Source organism: Colias philodice, chromosome 11 (genome assembly GCF_061535455.1).
Source record: "Colias philodice isolate Cphi_HAF_F1 chromosome 11, ilColPhil1 Martin Lab GWU primary, whole genome shotgun sequence".
Lineage (NCBI taxonomy): Eukaryota > Metazoa > Arthropoda > Insecta > Lepidoptera > Pieridae > Colias > Colias philodice.
The window spans coordinates 9,342,016-9,357,934 of NC_143096.1; the positions used below are offsets into that span (position 1 = coordinate 9,342,016).

At 31.3% G+C, this 15,919-nt stretch overlaps 1 protein-coding gene across 2 annotated transcripts in view; it reads left to right on the plus strand.

The window, feature by feature from the left end:
* The window catches only part of LOC149484804 (uncharacterized), an 87,433-nt gene that overhangs the window by 1,660 nt on the left and 69,854 nt on the right, over positions 1 to 15,919 (plus strand). For both annotated transcript variants that reach the window (XM_089701102.1, XM_089701100.1), the window contains exon 2: positions 9,423 to 9,634. In XM_089701102.1, the coding sequence (XP_089557228.1) occupies positions 9,496 to 9,634 (139 nt within the window). In that variant the 5' untranslated portion in view covers positions 9,423 to 9,495. The remainder of the gene's footprint in view (positions 1 to 9,422; positions 9,635 to 15,919) is intronic.

A 15,919-nucleotide genomic window follows, 5' to 3' on the forward strand; every position in this document is an offset into this window, starting at 1 on the left:
AATAGTAACGAGTCTTTTACGAAGACATTTTAACAGCACCAAAGCTTCAAACTGCGTAATTTACCCATCAATAATTCTAATTAATTATTACCAGGTCGACGTTAAACTTCTTAACAGCTTGGCAACTCAACCGGTCAAGAAAAATTCTATTCTTCGATTCCTGCGTACCATTTCTTTCTATTTCTTACATTCTTTGGGAGTATTGGATCGTGGTGGGAGAAAAAGTAATCTACAGTACTGAATACCATTTTCCCGTTTCATCTTGACAATAAAACCGTCTGTAATGAAGAATACAGTTGCGGGAACAATGCGGTGACCTTGACATGTAGAAATAATGTGTATTTCTTATTTACACTGATTTCGTAAACTGATTCAGTCGATACAAAGTAAGACAACATTTTAGCAACATGGTATTATATTTAGAATTTTGCTGTGGTAAAACTGCAATTTTAACAAATACTAAAATCCTTTGTTCCAATTCGAACAAGAAGCGAAATAAATTCACGAACATATGTTCATGAAATATCGATTCCATTGCTTTTTCGGCTCTCCAACATTCAATTCTCATAGCTAAAAAATGGACAGAGGTTTTTGACTAGCCATTACGTATAAGCATTAGATAAATGACTATTGGCAGTAAAATAGATTACACGATTCGTCTCGCAGTACAAACTACTCTATGTGAAATGGACTCTCCCGTGGCAAGTGTTATGGATATTGAAGGTATAAATCATGGGGATACGAGAATGGGTGAATATCTAACGAAGGTTGCGGTACAATATAATATATTGTAACACTATTAACATCGCTTGATGTATGATTTATGTCAAGAAAACAGAATCGAGTAGGTACATTAAGAATAACGGAAAAAGGTTCCTGAGATATTCTGATTAGACTTGTTTTAATTATTTTATTCGGTTAATTATCTGTAAAGCATACAAAATAATGAGTATAGACAATAGTTCAGAAACCACCTTAAATAACAACAATTTTCAGAAAATAAGTTTCGTGTACTAAAATTATTTTCGAGTATAAATATTGAAAAGCTAGTATGACATAAAACACGGCGATATGAAAATATACAACCGTAACGAATAAGTGAAACAGAACTATAAAAAGAAATTAGTCAAACCAGTTTCAATAAAAATAATGCTGTCAGAAAAAGTACTGCGCTAGCAGACGTCTGGCCAAAAGAAATAAAAGCATTGTGGAACCAACAAAATAAGAAAAGAAACTATTCAGTCTTGATTCTACGTCTTATTTCTTTCGCTCCGGAAGTTATCAACAATTCGACCGGTTTGGCTCCATCGTAGCTGTAAGCTGAGGATACTCGAATCCATATGTAAACTAATATAATTATTTATACGTTATTAATCCACACGCAAGAACTTTCACGGGCGACTTCTTAATATATCTTTGCTTCGAATTAATATTTAAACACAAACTCCTATGTGACAATATTGAGTCTGCCTAAGTAATAAAAACTCTACGGGGACTCGTACATTAATAATACAGTCTGGCTTTGGTAGAAGTCGTGCGTTTATTGATTTGACACTTGTGGTTTGAAGTCGGTATATTATCTTACCTCAGTCACAGGTGTGTGACTACTTGCATTACATTACATTATGTTTATACTGTGAACCTATTCTCTTTAATTGCTGTTTAATATCACGTAAATGTACTTTGTTTTATTTAAACCTCTTTTGATTAAATATTTCATCGTGTCATATAACTTTTAATAATAATTACTGAATGATTATTAATTAAGCTACCGTAAAAAAATAGTTGGTCATCTTCACTGTTACTGCTATTATCAAATCGTTTCTATTTTCGTGATAACCCCTCAAAATGCTAAACGGGCGCTCAAGCGAAAAAGCGGGACCGCGGCTGGTTGCCATGTCACTTGTGACTGACAGCTGTCAGTTGAGTTTGACATTTTATCCTTTACGCAAAAGACAACAATATCGCCCTTGCAATAAGGGTTATATTTCTTGGAAATTGTACAAATATTTATTTATCTGCACGTGTGAGTTCGGAGCCCGATGCGACTGTAATATTGTGCGATCAATTCGTCGAAAAATAGATGTCACTGGGGGAAAAACTTACGTTTTCATGGGTTTCTGGGTACATTAGGTTCTAATGTAATAAAGCTCCTTTTTTCGTCATTGTGCAAAGTAAAAAGTTCCTTGATTTTTCTACAATTCAGACTACGTACAATTGTACGCAGTCAGTATAAGTTTCGAATATAAAATGCCACCTCTGGGCTCCGTTATTAATGTTAATTTTGAACAGCTTTATTTTACATATTTGCGTATAACGTATAAAATTTTGCGTATAAAATATTGAACTTACATATTATATTTGAAGAACTCTAACCTCCTTATTGCATTAAGCAACATTTTCACAACTCCCGCCAACTTGTAAAACAGTTCATATAACGACGGAATCTACATTAATTAGAAGTTCGACATACATCGAACTTATTATTTCATCGGTTAACTAGAGTTTCGTCGAAATCGATACAGCAACGTTTTAGAAACCCGATACAAGGGACTGAGCCGGGATCAATGCAATCAACGTACCGGGTGTTGGACTTTATTAATTGAAATAAGTTTGTTAAGTTGACTTAACGCTCGTTTTAAATTTTAATATTTGATTTATTTCAAATAAATACGCTTAACTGTTCGGAATTTTGCTTTTCACAAACGTTAAAGCTCGTTTTAATCATAACTTTTAATTAAACGCAAAATGAAAAGGTAATAGTGTTGAATTAGTTTAGACCTATTTCATTATAAAATGCTGCGGCTATTTCAAACTATCGCGATCTATTTTAGATAAGTAATATTATTGGACCGAAATAAAATCTGCATATGAATTCAGAAATTCCGTCTCAAAAATAACAAAAATAAAACAAACTAGAGCCAGCGTTTTTCTTTTCATAATAGAGCTCTCAGTTCTATAAAATAAAGAAGAATACGGTAATAGTGAGCATAATTATTTAACGTATTTATGTAATTGTTGTTGAGAGATAAAAGAAAACAAAAGAGATTTCATTTACCTTCGCTTAAATCTTTACAAATGTTATTAGTTAACTGAGATAGGGATTACATTTCCATCCAGTTTCCACTCCAATACACGTTTACACGAGCACGCCCGAATTTCAATTCGACATTACCTTAGTTTAATGTTTAATATTACTGAGTTTCATATCAATTTTCGAGAAACTATCAAAATCAACATGCTTTATTTATAGTATGTTCTGTGGGAGAAATGTGTTCAATACATTAATTAAATTCAAATCAAATGTGTTTTCGAATTCATGAAGACTCCGCTCTGATATTTAAATACATATTTTCAACGATAAGTTTTGAAACCATATGATTTTGACTGTAGGTTATAATTTTGGACGTGGGTGATTAAATATCGCTCAAATAAATCAGAATTAAATATAGAAATCTATTTTAACTCACGTTGATTACATCGGACTTAAATATGTGTATACAATTTTTAGTTCGTGCATGACAATTTTATTGAATGCTTTCAAAAGGTGAGGCATATTATTATTCCTCGTAATTGTTTAAGCTAATTTCACTTTGTATCCTAAAGAAATAATTATTAATCGCTTCATATTATTTATAATACACTATAATATGTTACTGTCGTGGTGAACTACCATTTCTATCTATGGTAAAATTAACTATATAATATGGATTAATATTAATGAATAATTTATGGGATAGACTTGGATACGGATAGTAGTTATTGGTAAAAACTAAATAACATCATATCAAATATAGACATTGTGTTGGATGAATGATTATTGATACGTAAAGAATAATTGTATCTTCGATTAGTTATGTTCATTGGCATATAGCTGAAAATTCTCAAAAATTGCTACATTTTTGCTCATTCCAAATCGGCTAGGGCTACAACAAGGACGCCCAATCATCAAAGTGTATACAGTCATGCAAAGCCACCAAAAGGCATCCAAGTAGTCTATAAATATTAATACAGGGTTTACATCACCACACAGTACGTTTTACTTCTCCTTTTACATTCCTGCAAGTTTGACCTATATTTCCAGAGTTAAAGCCCATCTAGAGGAAGCCTAGTTGCCTGAAATGATCGACTCCACGTTTCTATGAGACGTTATAACAATCGTATAATTCATTGTAAGAATAAAAGCGTTGCAACTTTGTACTCTACTTTGTACATACAACAATGTAGCTCTCTTTATGTTGCTACTTGGTATGCTTTTTTTGGTGTTTACTTTTTATGAATGGAATTTTGCATGTCGATTGTGGAAAAAAGGCAAAAGATGTTTTGATATCGTATATATAGAGACAAATATAAGAGTTTAAATGTCTTTTTTAAATATTAATATAAAATATTACACTAGGAAATTAAAATACCTGCTGGTGCTAAATACAGATGAAGATATTGTAGAATAAATAAAACGTAAAAGATAATTATCGAGAACTCAAGTCTTTATCGCACTTAACCTGATTCTTGTTTAAAGAAAAAATGCAGTTTACAGAGAATCTAACAATCCCTGCCATTAGATAAAAGCTGTGCTATATTTTACTATTTCTAAATATATATATATATATATATATATATATATATATAGTACATTATTATTACATTTTCATCTTATAAGATAAGTATTTAGTATCTTTTAAATTCTTTGTAAAAAAATATACCGATAATCGTATCGTCGTAACGAAAAATATAGGTAACTATATTTTTCTAGTGTTTGTATTTCTATAGTACTAAAACTATATGTATATATCTACTATTTTCTAAAATCATAAAATGTAGCGACATATAATTATGTCGCTACATATTCACATAATGCAATGTCAGTACAAAATACCTAGAGGGTAACATCTGTTTTCGAGCGAACCCAACTTACTATTACATGACTGCCTAAAGCTATTTCACGAAATTTGTAAATTATTTATCAATTTATGCGATCCATGTCATTATTATAATTTTGGTTGCAGTTTGTTTAGTGATACAAATATTCGATACAAGCTGTAGCTTTTATTGTTATATTGAATCACTAAATATATAACACAGTCGCTTTCCACCTTCTGTGTGTTTGTATCTTTAAAATTACGCTACATAACATTTTGATAGGGTTTTTTTTAATAGATAGAGTGTTTCTTGACGAAGGTTTTAGTATATAATTTATTAGGTTTTCGACAAAGTGGGCGCAGCCGCGCGTTGAAAGATAGTAAAGTATAAAGCAAACTTGAAATAAAGTAATTACATTTGTAAGATTTAAAGGTAACTTTTTCTGAACACACAAACAAGCAGCTGGCTACGGGCACGCAACGCATTATAAATGTTTTTGTGGCATTCAATGTATCTCAAAGACGTGATTAAAAAAGACCACAACACCTGGCAGTTGAACATAACTTGACTTGCATTCAGACAAACATCTTGAGATGGAATACCTCACAAACAAAGAAATAAAATGTAAAACAGAACGTATAATGCGTGAAGTATTTACTATTCTGTTCATAGCCACAAAATAGGTCTAAATTAAGCTGGTATGTTTATTCTCAGAACTATTTTCTTTATTTTTAAATGCTTAAGATGCCGTATCTTGTGTGATATTTGCTTCGCTATTATAATCAAGACATCTTTCATTTGGAAAACCAAGTTGCGATTAATTATAAATTAATTAAAAAGAAAGTAGAGAACATTAAGCAGATCTATTATGTAGGGTTCTTGACAACAATTTAATTAAGAATTAATTTAATTAACGTTTCTCCAATACGGCTTCAAATCCATATTTCTAAGAGCGGTTATTTGAAAGTGATATTATTATCTATACATTAAGTATAACATTTTTCATTGTATTACAAATATACGGATGGTTATACAAACAAAATTCTTATACAACTGTAATAATCCCCTGAACAGGTTTATACCTGGTTTAATAGAGGTCCTTTGAAATCTACTGACCGTTCTTTAAGTCCATTAAATTATAAATAAGCGTATGGATTATGAGTTATAATGTTTTTATAACACTTCATTTGTATGTACGGTAAGAGTGGGTACGGTAAGGGTCTTATTGCAATTTGGTCATAGTAAAAGTATTACCAGCTAAAATGAAAGGTAATTTCTTGAATTCATAATCATCAGAAAACATAAAAATATAAGAAACACAAAACCTCTTTATAAAACTTTATTTGAATGGCACCAATTTGCTCACATAGCATTAATCTCGCTATAAAAATTAACTCCGAAACACCATTATGCCTTTAAAATATTCATATAAGAATAAAGCCTAATAACCCTAAATATATAATCCGAGGTAATTTTATACAATTTTATACATAGTTAAACTTTAAAAATTTTAAAAATTTGCGATGTAAAAAAACCTTTGAAATGGTATTAATAAAATTAACGGCCTTCGGTGTATAAAGACAATTTATTATACTGGACGCTAATTTTATCATTTTATTATACTACCTGAAATGTCCTTAAAAGGTCGTAGAGTGGAAATTTATTACAACAGAGGTACGATCGAACACGGTCCTGAAATCGTGATCATAATTCGAACTTCCCCGCCTAATAAAGTTATTTTTATTCTACCAATAAGCAGATCGCGTGACTGAGGGCAAAACAATGAAAATTTCGCCTGAAATCTTGAGCGTTATTACCTCCGATTAGGGTTTAATTTGGTGCGTAAAGTTTGTGTTTGATGTAGTTTTAAGACAGAGCTCGGTAGAGCCATGAATTATGGTGTTCGGTTCGTCATTGTCCCAAATGGCGTATGATCGAGTGCTTCATAACATTAGTTTGTAACGGCCTTTGTTAAACAACATTTGATAGTCCCATTAAAGTGTTTACCTGTAAAGCTCACAGACAAACGAGTATTGCTCTTTTCCATTCTGACTAAGCTTTTATACTTTACTTATAATTATCTATAGATAGGGACTTGCTGCTATTGTTTGAAATGAAAACTTGTTTTATAATATGAATTCTAAACAGTTTTCTTTACAAATTGTTTACTGAAGAGGTAATAATTACATACCTACCTACTTATAAACCATATTTCTGATAAAAAATGATTGCAAAATTTTACACTTACAAATCAGCTTTCACACGCACAGAAACTATAATAAACTCAAAAGTTAATAATTAATGAATAGGTACTTAAATTCGTCGAAACTTCATTTGATCTATTAACAGATACTTAAAAGGGCAAAGACGGTTCTGGAAAATCAGCTTAAAAGGGAATATACACTAAAAGGTCTGTAAAATATTAAATAGAAATTGTTTTAATACTATTGACTGAAACTGAGCTTAAGTGAGCAGCTTTTCATTAGGTTTCAGTGCTGTCTTATCGACTGATCTGATACTGTTTTGATTCATTAAAATCATTTACTGCAGAGGACGATGAAGAAAACACAATAGCTGGGTATTTCGTTTATTTATTGTGACCGCGCTGTGTACGAGCTGTATGCATTTAATATTTTGAAGTTTCCTTTATTATTAAAACTATTATATTATTAAAACTAGCTATCCCGGCAAACGTTGTTCTGTCTTATTTTTATCACTTATCTTCAGACCAACCCGCACACAAAATTTCATGAGAATCGGTCAAGCCGTTTCGGAGGATTTAAACTTCAAACACCGCGACACGAGAAGGTTATATATAATACTAGCCGCTCCGCGCGGTTTCACCCCCGTGGCTCCTCTCCTGTTGGTCGTAGCGTGATGATATATAGCCTTCCTCGATAAATGAGCTATCTAACACCGAAAGAATTTTTTAAATCGGACCAGTAGTTCCCGAGATTAGCGCGTTCAAACAAACAAACAAACTCTTCAGCTTTATAATATTAGTATAGATAATACATACTTTTGGAGTACCCACATTTATATAACTTCTAAGGTTGTAATTTCCTAACAACGCATTTACAAGATTTTAGTAAAAATAAATTTAAACGTAGTTTATGTTCAGAAGTTTGTTGAAATGTTTTTCTCTTTATTAATTTCTTCAAGAGTTGGACTGACTTGACCCTAATAACTATAGTTTCGTTTGAGATATCGTCGAAGAAAATTCTCAGACACAGCCCCAAGCAGTTGTATCGATTTGTTACCTTTTAAGTCCATAAATTTATACTGACGCCTCTCAATTTGGTTTAATGTCGGTTAAGTGATTATTTCGTGTTCATTCGTGAGTTAATAAAGAGAGAAAATGTTGGACAAAGATAATAGTGGCTATTGTAGCTCCTTATGTGTATACTTGTAGAGCCTGCAATGCTCTAAAAATTATATTTAAATGTATTTGTAGTCAAGTTAATTTTATTTTAATACATACATATATATAGATATTTTAAGAGGTTCTTACGCTCAATAACTTTTTATTTAAACCTTTTCTAAAATCATAATATAAGAAAAAAATTACAATAAATAATAAAATAAAAATCATTTATTGAGTAACAATACATTGACATAAATTATACAAACTCGACGATCGCCTCAACTAGGTATAAACCTGTGCTAGAGACGACCGACGTCTTCCACATTAGGTACATTACATTTATATATTTTCCATAATAATATTCAGTTTTATTCTGCTTTCTCAACTAATTGTAATTTGCAATAAATTATAACTTTGGTACAATCTAGTTTATCGAATTTTGATTTAGTGACGAACTCCTGACCTCGACCTGCGGCGATCACGCAGCGTGCTGAGAATTAGTTATTTTTATTAATAAAATCCACTATAATCTATATAAGTAAAGTTATTAAGTACTATTATAACCACAGATCACAGAAACCTCTATGATTATAACTATATAAGTAAGTGAGCTTAAACAAATTAGAAGGATATGGTCAAGTTGAATAATAAATAGGTACATAATATATTAGTTTAGCATGTCCGAGTGTTATCAATTATCATCCTACAATCTATAATTAAAAATTTATTTTACACTGGCCAGCTTAATAAGCCCGCATATTATAATAGCTTTTATTCTTTTGTACGAACTCTGATGAAGCACTTTGTATAATTACTGACTTAAAATTAATTAAGAACTGTATTCATTTAGTTCAAAGGGACATCCACTATAATATGTGAAAAATTATAATGTAAGTAGATAAAAACCTATCTACTTACATTATAATTTTTCACATTTAATTACAATCACATTTTTATTAAAATCATAATGAGAATTTCAATCATAGTCAATATGTTCCAAATTACAAAATGCATTTTAAATAAGACTCAGATTCAAATAATATTTATTTGTCACAATTTATTTACATGTTCTAACTACATTCTTACATTGTTACTTATGATTATTTTACAAATTTTTATAAACCATATCATTCTTCATAAATCGCGCAACTCTAAACAGATTACAAAACTCAACAAATAACAAAACCATTCTTTCCAGGCATACCATGGACTAACACAATGGCTATAGAAACTACGATGTCAATTCTCCACAAGTGATACCCGATGTTAGCATGGCGCGGCAGAGGCCGACCACTCGGCACTTTCACAACCAGCCAGAGTTGCGGCGCGACGGGGCTGGGCTCATGCTGTGGATCTTCCTGGTGTGGCTGGCCAGCTGCGGCCCGCTCGGGAACACTGTTAAACAGGACGGTGAGTTGATTAGGATATCGTTTTCGGAAATAGTATAATGAAAATAGAGGTAATTAATTTGTAGTGTGGCAGTATTCGTTTATTGGGAAACCTTTAAATTATTGATAAGAACGTGTCGTAATAATATCACGGCGATTAATAATGAGTCTATTCAAAAGATAACTACTTATAGGTAACATTATTTTAGTAATAATTAAGTTAATACAGATAATTATGTTCATAAGTAGGTATCAATGGTGATGATCACATCAACATCAGCATCCGAACGTCGCAATTCCTCATATTTTGTGAAGTTTGTTGCTACATCACTCCTACATTTTATCCACAGCAAGTACTTACGTTACACGAAAAATGTTTCATAATTTCATACAAAATTCAGTCATAAGATTGTAGCATTTTTCGCTAGCAACGACCGTGACGGAGGGAAGCCAGACAATAGTTCCAAAAAACAAGGGTCTTTTGTTTCGGCCGTCGCCCCTGACAGCAATTAATGTTGTATTTCACCTTTATCAAACGATGATAGAGCTGTAACGAGCCACCACCTGCCCAAAATGGACGCTTCATTTGTAAACAATCTATAGAGAATTAAGTCGTCATTATGACCTTTGAAACGGTCAATGCAATGAACCATGATACGTACATTATTTGTAATCAATCACGAAGTACACATAAATTGGTTGAAATTTAAAAATGTACGTAAAACGCTGTGTAATTAAAGTAGCTTTATCAACAACCCTAGCTTAAAATAAGCTTATCGGCGAAAAGCGATAATCCAATAAAAATATAAGTGTTTCAATTACTTTTCATAGTTTAATATTTATATTTATGAAATTCGCTATAAATAAAACTTAATAGGTATTTAATATCTAAAATTGTATCGTAAATGTATTCACAATTAAACATAACTTTACAATCTCCGTATACAATATAAAACTCAGGTATTACTTCCGAAACTTCACAGACATCTACAGCTAGAAGTGGCTCTATTTACTCTGCATAGCTGTACGTGTGCGTCAAAAGATGAATACTAACTACCTAGTTGTATATAGAGATTCGTAGGTAAAAGCCTGCATGAAATTTCTCTTCTTTAGACTGAAGTTAAACTATTGATCAGTTTATTGTAAGCAACAGAACTGAATACTCTACCAAGTTAGAATGTCTATCTTCTTGAGAATTCAGACTGTTTATTCATAAAATTATGGAAAACGAATAAAATCCAACATATATGTTTTTCGATGGTAGGCAGTAAAAATAAGCTAAAGCTTTTAGTGAAAACAATTGTAATAAAATATTTCCATACGATGGTATTCGAAATGCAGACCAGTTTTTCTGCTGTATTGAACCAACGACAAACGGCAAAAATGAAGCATTTTATAAACAAAGTAATATAATCAAGTGGTACTTTTCAATATTTCAATGAAAAGACAGTTCTTCTAGTTTAATAGTAAAAAGTTGACGATCACCAACACTTGATGTTACACTTTAACAAAAAGTTGTTCTAGTTAATCTCGTTACAGTCAATAAAGGCATAATAAATTGAAACTAAGTAATGTTAATCATTGATAACTAGAAGAGACTGTATTTAGTTCTACGTTTAAGTTCAACACATGGTTGTGACAAAAATAACATCTTTAGAAACTCGGTACGACTAAAACAACTTTGTGTTATTAATGTTATATAAAAGACGACAAAACCCCAAAGAAAAGTTCCATTCTTCGCCCATCCGGAGCAGCAATAAGCTATACCTAATATTAAAAAATCCTACATAACTTTTCAAGTGTCCACTGCATCCTTTCTTATATTACGTGTTAGACTTAAGGCTTTTGTGCGCAAAGAGCCTCAATGGAATCGCTGGAAATAGATTTTGTTCTACATAGCTCCTGCTCCGGTCCGCTGGCCAGCCCCTGATAAATCGTAACTAGGTTGCTGACTCCGTTCAATTAAAATTCAAAGAAGAAAAAATTACTTCCCGCGATTGAAGACGTTAATTGCATTGGGGAAAACTTAGTTATCCCGATTTGAAACTTGTGGCTTTTTACTTTGAACGTACGTAACGCGGTTTAATTGGCATCGATTTTTTCTAATTAAATGTTTTATGTGAAAATGTTGCATGTGCAAATCAAACTAGGTGTGTGTTTATTATATCCTGGTTCAAATAAATTAGTACACAATACCTATATGAAAAAAAATCATTTCAACAAGCTGTTATTATACACATTTATATAATTTTCTAGGTTTATTGAAACTCTTCTTTGAGTTTAATTACTCTTTAAATATTAGTTATCGCTAATGAATATGAATTTTCTTTTCCAACTGTATCTCTACCTAAAATATACATACAAGTCTTCATTGTCAGTTATTCTATGGATTGAGTATGTATATTGTATACTTATATGTATCAGTAGGTACAACAATATACAATGCTATGACAAAGCGGGCCCTAATGTCATGGAAACGAAACAGGATCGTTAATAGAGAGAACGGGAACTAGGTATATATTATTTACCTACGTATAATATTAAGCTGTTTTGTGCTTTTATTATATTATACGTTTTATATTAGCGTTGTTATAATATTTACATACGAATATTATATATTTGATAATAATATATACTGTGATGTTAATCCCAAATAGAGCCCCTAAATAGAGCGTCATATTGATTTTTGTGTGTAACATTATAGTGTTTTATTGTGTCTATAATATGGTGTGCACTGTGCATGAGAAATATCTACCACTATTTGGCAAGGGGATAAGATATATAATACTCTTAAAAAGCATAATTGGTAAGTTTCAAGAATTTACAGTGTAATTTCAGAAAGGCAATGAGCGTTTCCATTCACGTAGTGGCATGAATGCATTCTTCAGTCAGTAAAGTCATAGTAAAGACTAAGAAACCTGTTATTCTCATATTATGACACCATTCTCTTCAACTTCAGCCGTTATTTAATTATAAAATTTTACAAATTAGATTAGACCTTTAAGCATTATGTAAGTTGGTAAAATTGTTCATCTCCAGGGACTCGTCCCTTGCCACCAATTTCAGTCCAAAATAAACCAACAAACCAAAACATTTCAAAGTTCTTCCAGATATTAACATACAAATTACAATATTTTATTGTTGTGGTCGTTATTAGTAGATTAAATCTCTATGGAGGCGTTAGATTTCTTAGAATTATGAATTTTAAATAACGATATTGAAGTCTGTAATATTTATCGTGAGATAAAAACGATAAAAGTATTTCTATTCAAGTCACGCATTTGTTTGAACTCTTGTTTTCATAAATAATCTGGATATTAGAAAGAGATTTTCTTCTTTATGTAAGTTGTTTATTAGAAAATGATTACGTATTCGTACGTATTCTTTGCGATTATTAATGGCAATATTATTAATAAATTTATGTCTATCTCGAATTTGAAAATACGTAAAAGCTAGCAGTTTTATACAAAACGAGCAAGAGTATGTATCAATTTAGAAGTTTGTGATTAATGACGCTGTATATCAATTACTGTTGTCAGTTACACCTTGGAGGGTGGAATTTTCAAGGGGATGTAATGGTTACTTAAGATACCTATCGTTTATTTATCGTAAAAACTGCGTTTCTGAAGCCCTTATCGCAGGATTTAATGTCGTGTTTCTCTTGTTTAGTCTTGTATCGATATAAAGGTGATTTATTTATCTTTTGAAAACTTTTCTAATTTTGTTTTTTTAAATGTGTGTGTGCAATGTAGGTGTGTCTACATAGCGATCTCTACAATATTAAAGTATGTATCTATATTTCCTACACAAATTCACAAATTATATGAGTACCTACCTATGTGATAAGTTCAGTGATTCTATATTTTACAGAAACCTAACTATAAAAAGTTTCAATAAAAATGTTCAATTCATTCTAAGTACAAATGTGATAGCACGAATTTGAACAACACATTTAAACAGAGTGCCATTGAACTCAAGAATACAAATTAATTTCGTCTACATAGACTTCCATAAAATAATTGTATCCAACACGAGCAAAAAACTCCCAACTATATCTCGTTCGGAACAATAACGTAAAACCGTTAGCAATTAAACTTTCTAAAATACCTCAAAACCCACGTTAATCGACGTGTACTTTTAACAACACGTTTCTGAAACTACGCTTAGTTAAAAACCTGGACCAGGAATATGTTTAAAATTTTAACCGGCAACGTAAACTCGTACAAATTAGGTTAGCGCTCTCCTGTACTTCGTGGTAACTATTTATTTAAAAACAATTAAAAATCAACTTTTATAACGTAACTTTAACTGTTGCAAGGGCTTAATTAATTTTGTAACTGATGTAAAAGCAAATTAAAGTAACCTGTTAAGGTTACCTGAATTTTAATGAGAGGATCTAAATATTTCCGATAGAATTATATCCGACCTACTCGAATTACTTATAACAATAATACTATTTAATATTTAATTTAATTGTGTTCAGAAGATCAGTCTATTGCACTAAAAGTGCTATCACTAAAAAATGGATGGAAGTCAATAAAAGTCTCACCTAAATATGGTATAGTCCATATTATAGTCAAATGATTTCCCACGTATTGCCAGACATAGTCGTTTATAATTCAACCAATTAGTTACACTACATTTTATTGCTTTTGATTAATAAAAACAAATTAAACTGTTAAATAAAAAGTACTAACAAGAATTCTCTATGAAATTTTCAATTTGAATGCTTATATTGTTCGAGAGTTTTAGTTGTAAAGACAAACAGTGAAGCCTGTATTTTGTCATAGGATTATAGTTAGGCGGCAAGTTCTGGGTACTTGATTTGTTAGGATGATCCATTGGGTGAATTTTAGAACTTCTTGTATTTAATTGAAGTTGTCCTTTTTCTTTTCCTTTTTCTAGTAGGCAACACTCGTAACCTCGGTCACGATGGGCGGCGCGGCATTAAACTTACCACCAGGTAATACGGGTGATCGTTTGCCTTCTGAATAAAATGAATTGTGAGCTACTAGCCTTTAATTAGCAGGCCCGGATAGAGTCAGCTATCTACATGTGATGATGGAATAAAAAAGACACCCAGAAAACAAAGTACCTATCGTTTAGTACATTTTTAGTCACTTCAATTTTAATTACATTATATAGAAATAGAATTCTAAATGTTGGTATTTTTTAATTATAAATACTTAAAATATCACCTATAATCGACACAAAATTGTCATGAATATACACACTATCTATTACTTATTAATAAAAGAAATAGAAAAATATTTTTGCAGATTTGCCTCTTTCACTTATCAAAAGAATGACGCATCGACTCTATATCTTGTATAGAGATAATTTATTGGCCGGAAAGTGACATAGGCTTTCCCAAATATAGGGTTCTTGTACGGTAAATATTAAATATAAACCCAGGCGAGAAAACTTTAGTTCTTTCTATATAGGTATCTAGTACCTTCTGGTGACAATATTCCACCAAAAATAGGTAGCAAGTCTTACAAATTTTCAGCTGTAAAATCACAACGAGGTAGATTACTTGCCACGGGAAATAGACACTAAATTATAATAGAGCTAGCTGGCTCCGGTCCACGCCAAAACAAATTAGTACAATGTTATATAACTGGTGGACTGCAGTGAACTGCGCAGTATTTTAAACCTCAATCTATTGCTAAGGTACTGCAACGTTATTATGACTAATGCTTTGGAACTCTGGAGGAAATTTGTGTTTTACGAAACGCTGTCGATGTTTTCGTAGCGCTTCTGTTGGCGCATGGAGTAATTTTGGTTTGATTAAACATGATTTTGGACAACGTTATGATCGGGTTTGTGTGAAAATTATTTTGTATTTAACCCGTAGAATTTAGAGCTCAATGCCCATTATTCGAGAAAAATAATTTGGAGGTAGAGATGACATATGAAAGGAATCAAGAGCAAGTTATATAAGAGCAAGAGCATATGTTACTGATTGACTTAATTACTTTCAAACGATTTATTATTTAAACTTTAAAAAAACTATTAAAAATGTGAGGTAAATTAAATATACATATACGAAAATAAAACAATCTTTTTAATCTAAATGAAAATGTAGTTAAAATTTATACACGTAAAATTATCAAGTTTAATATATTACTATTCTTTTTTGTTTATATTATTCATGCAACTATTTTCTTAATTAAAACAAATGAATCGTACGTGAACGATGTTCCGAAAATTAAAAGCTAAATAATTCTCAATTTATCCAGACAAATTAAATTATAAAAAGGCAGACAGTATGCAAATACGTCAAAATTAATATTCAAGAACTAAA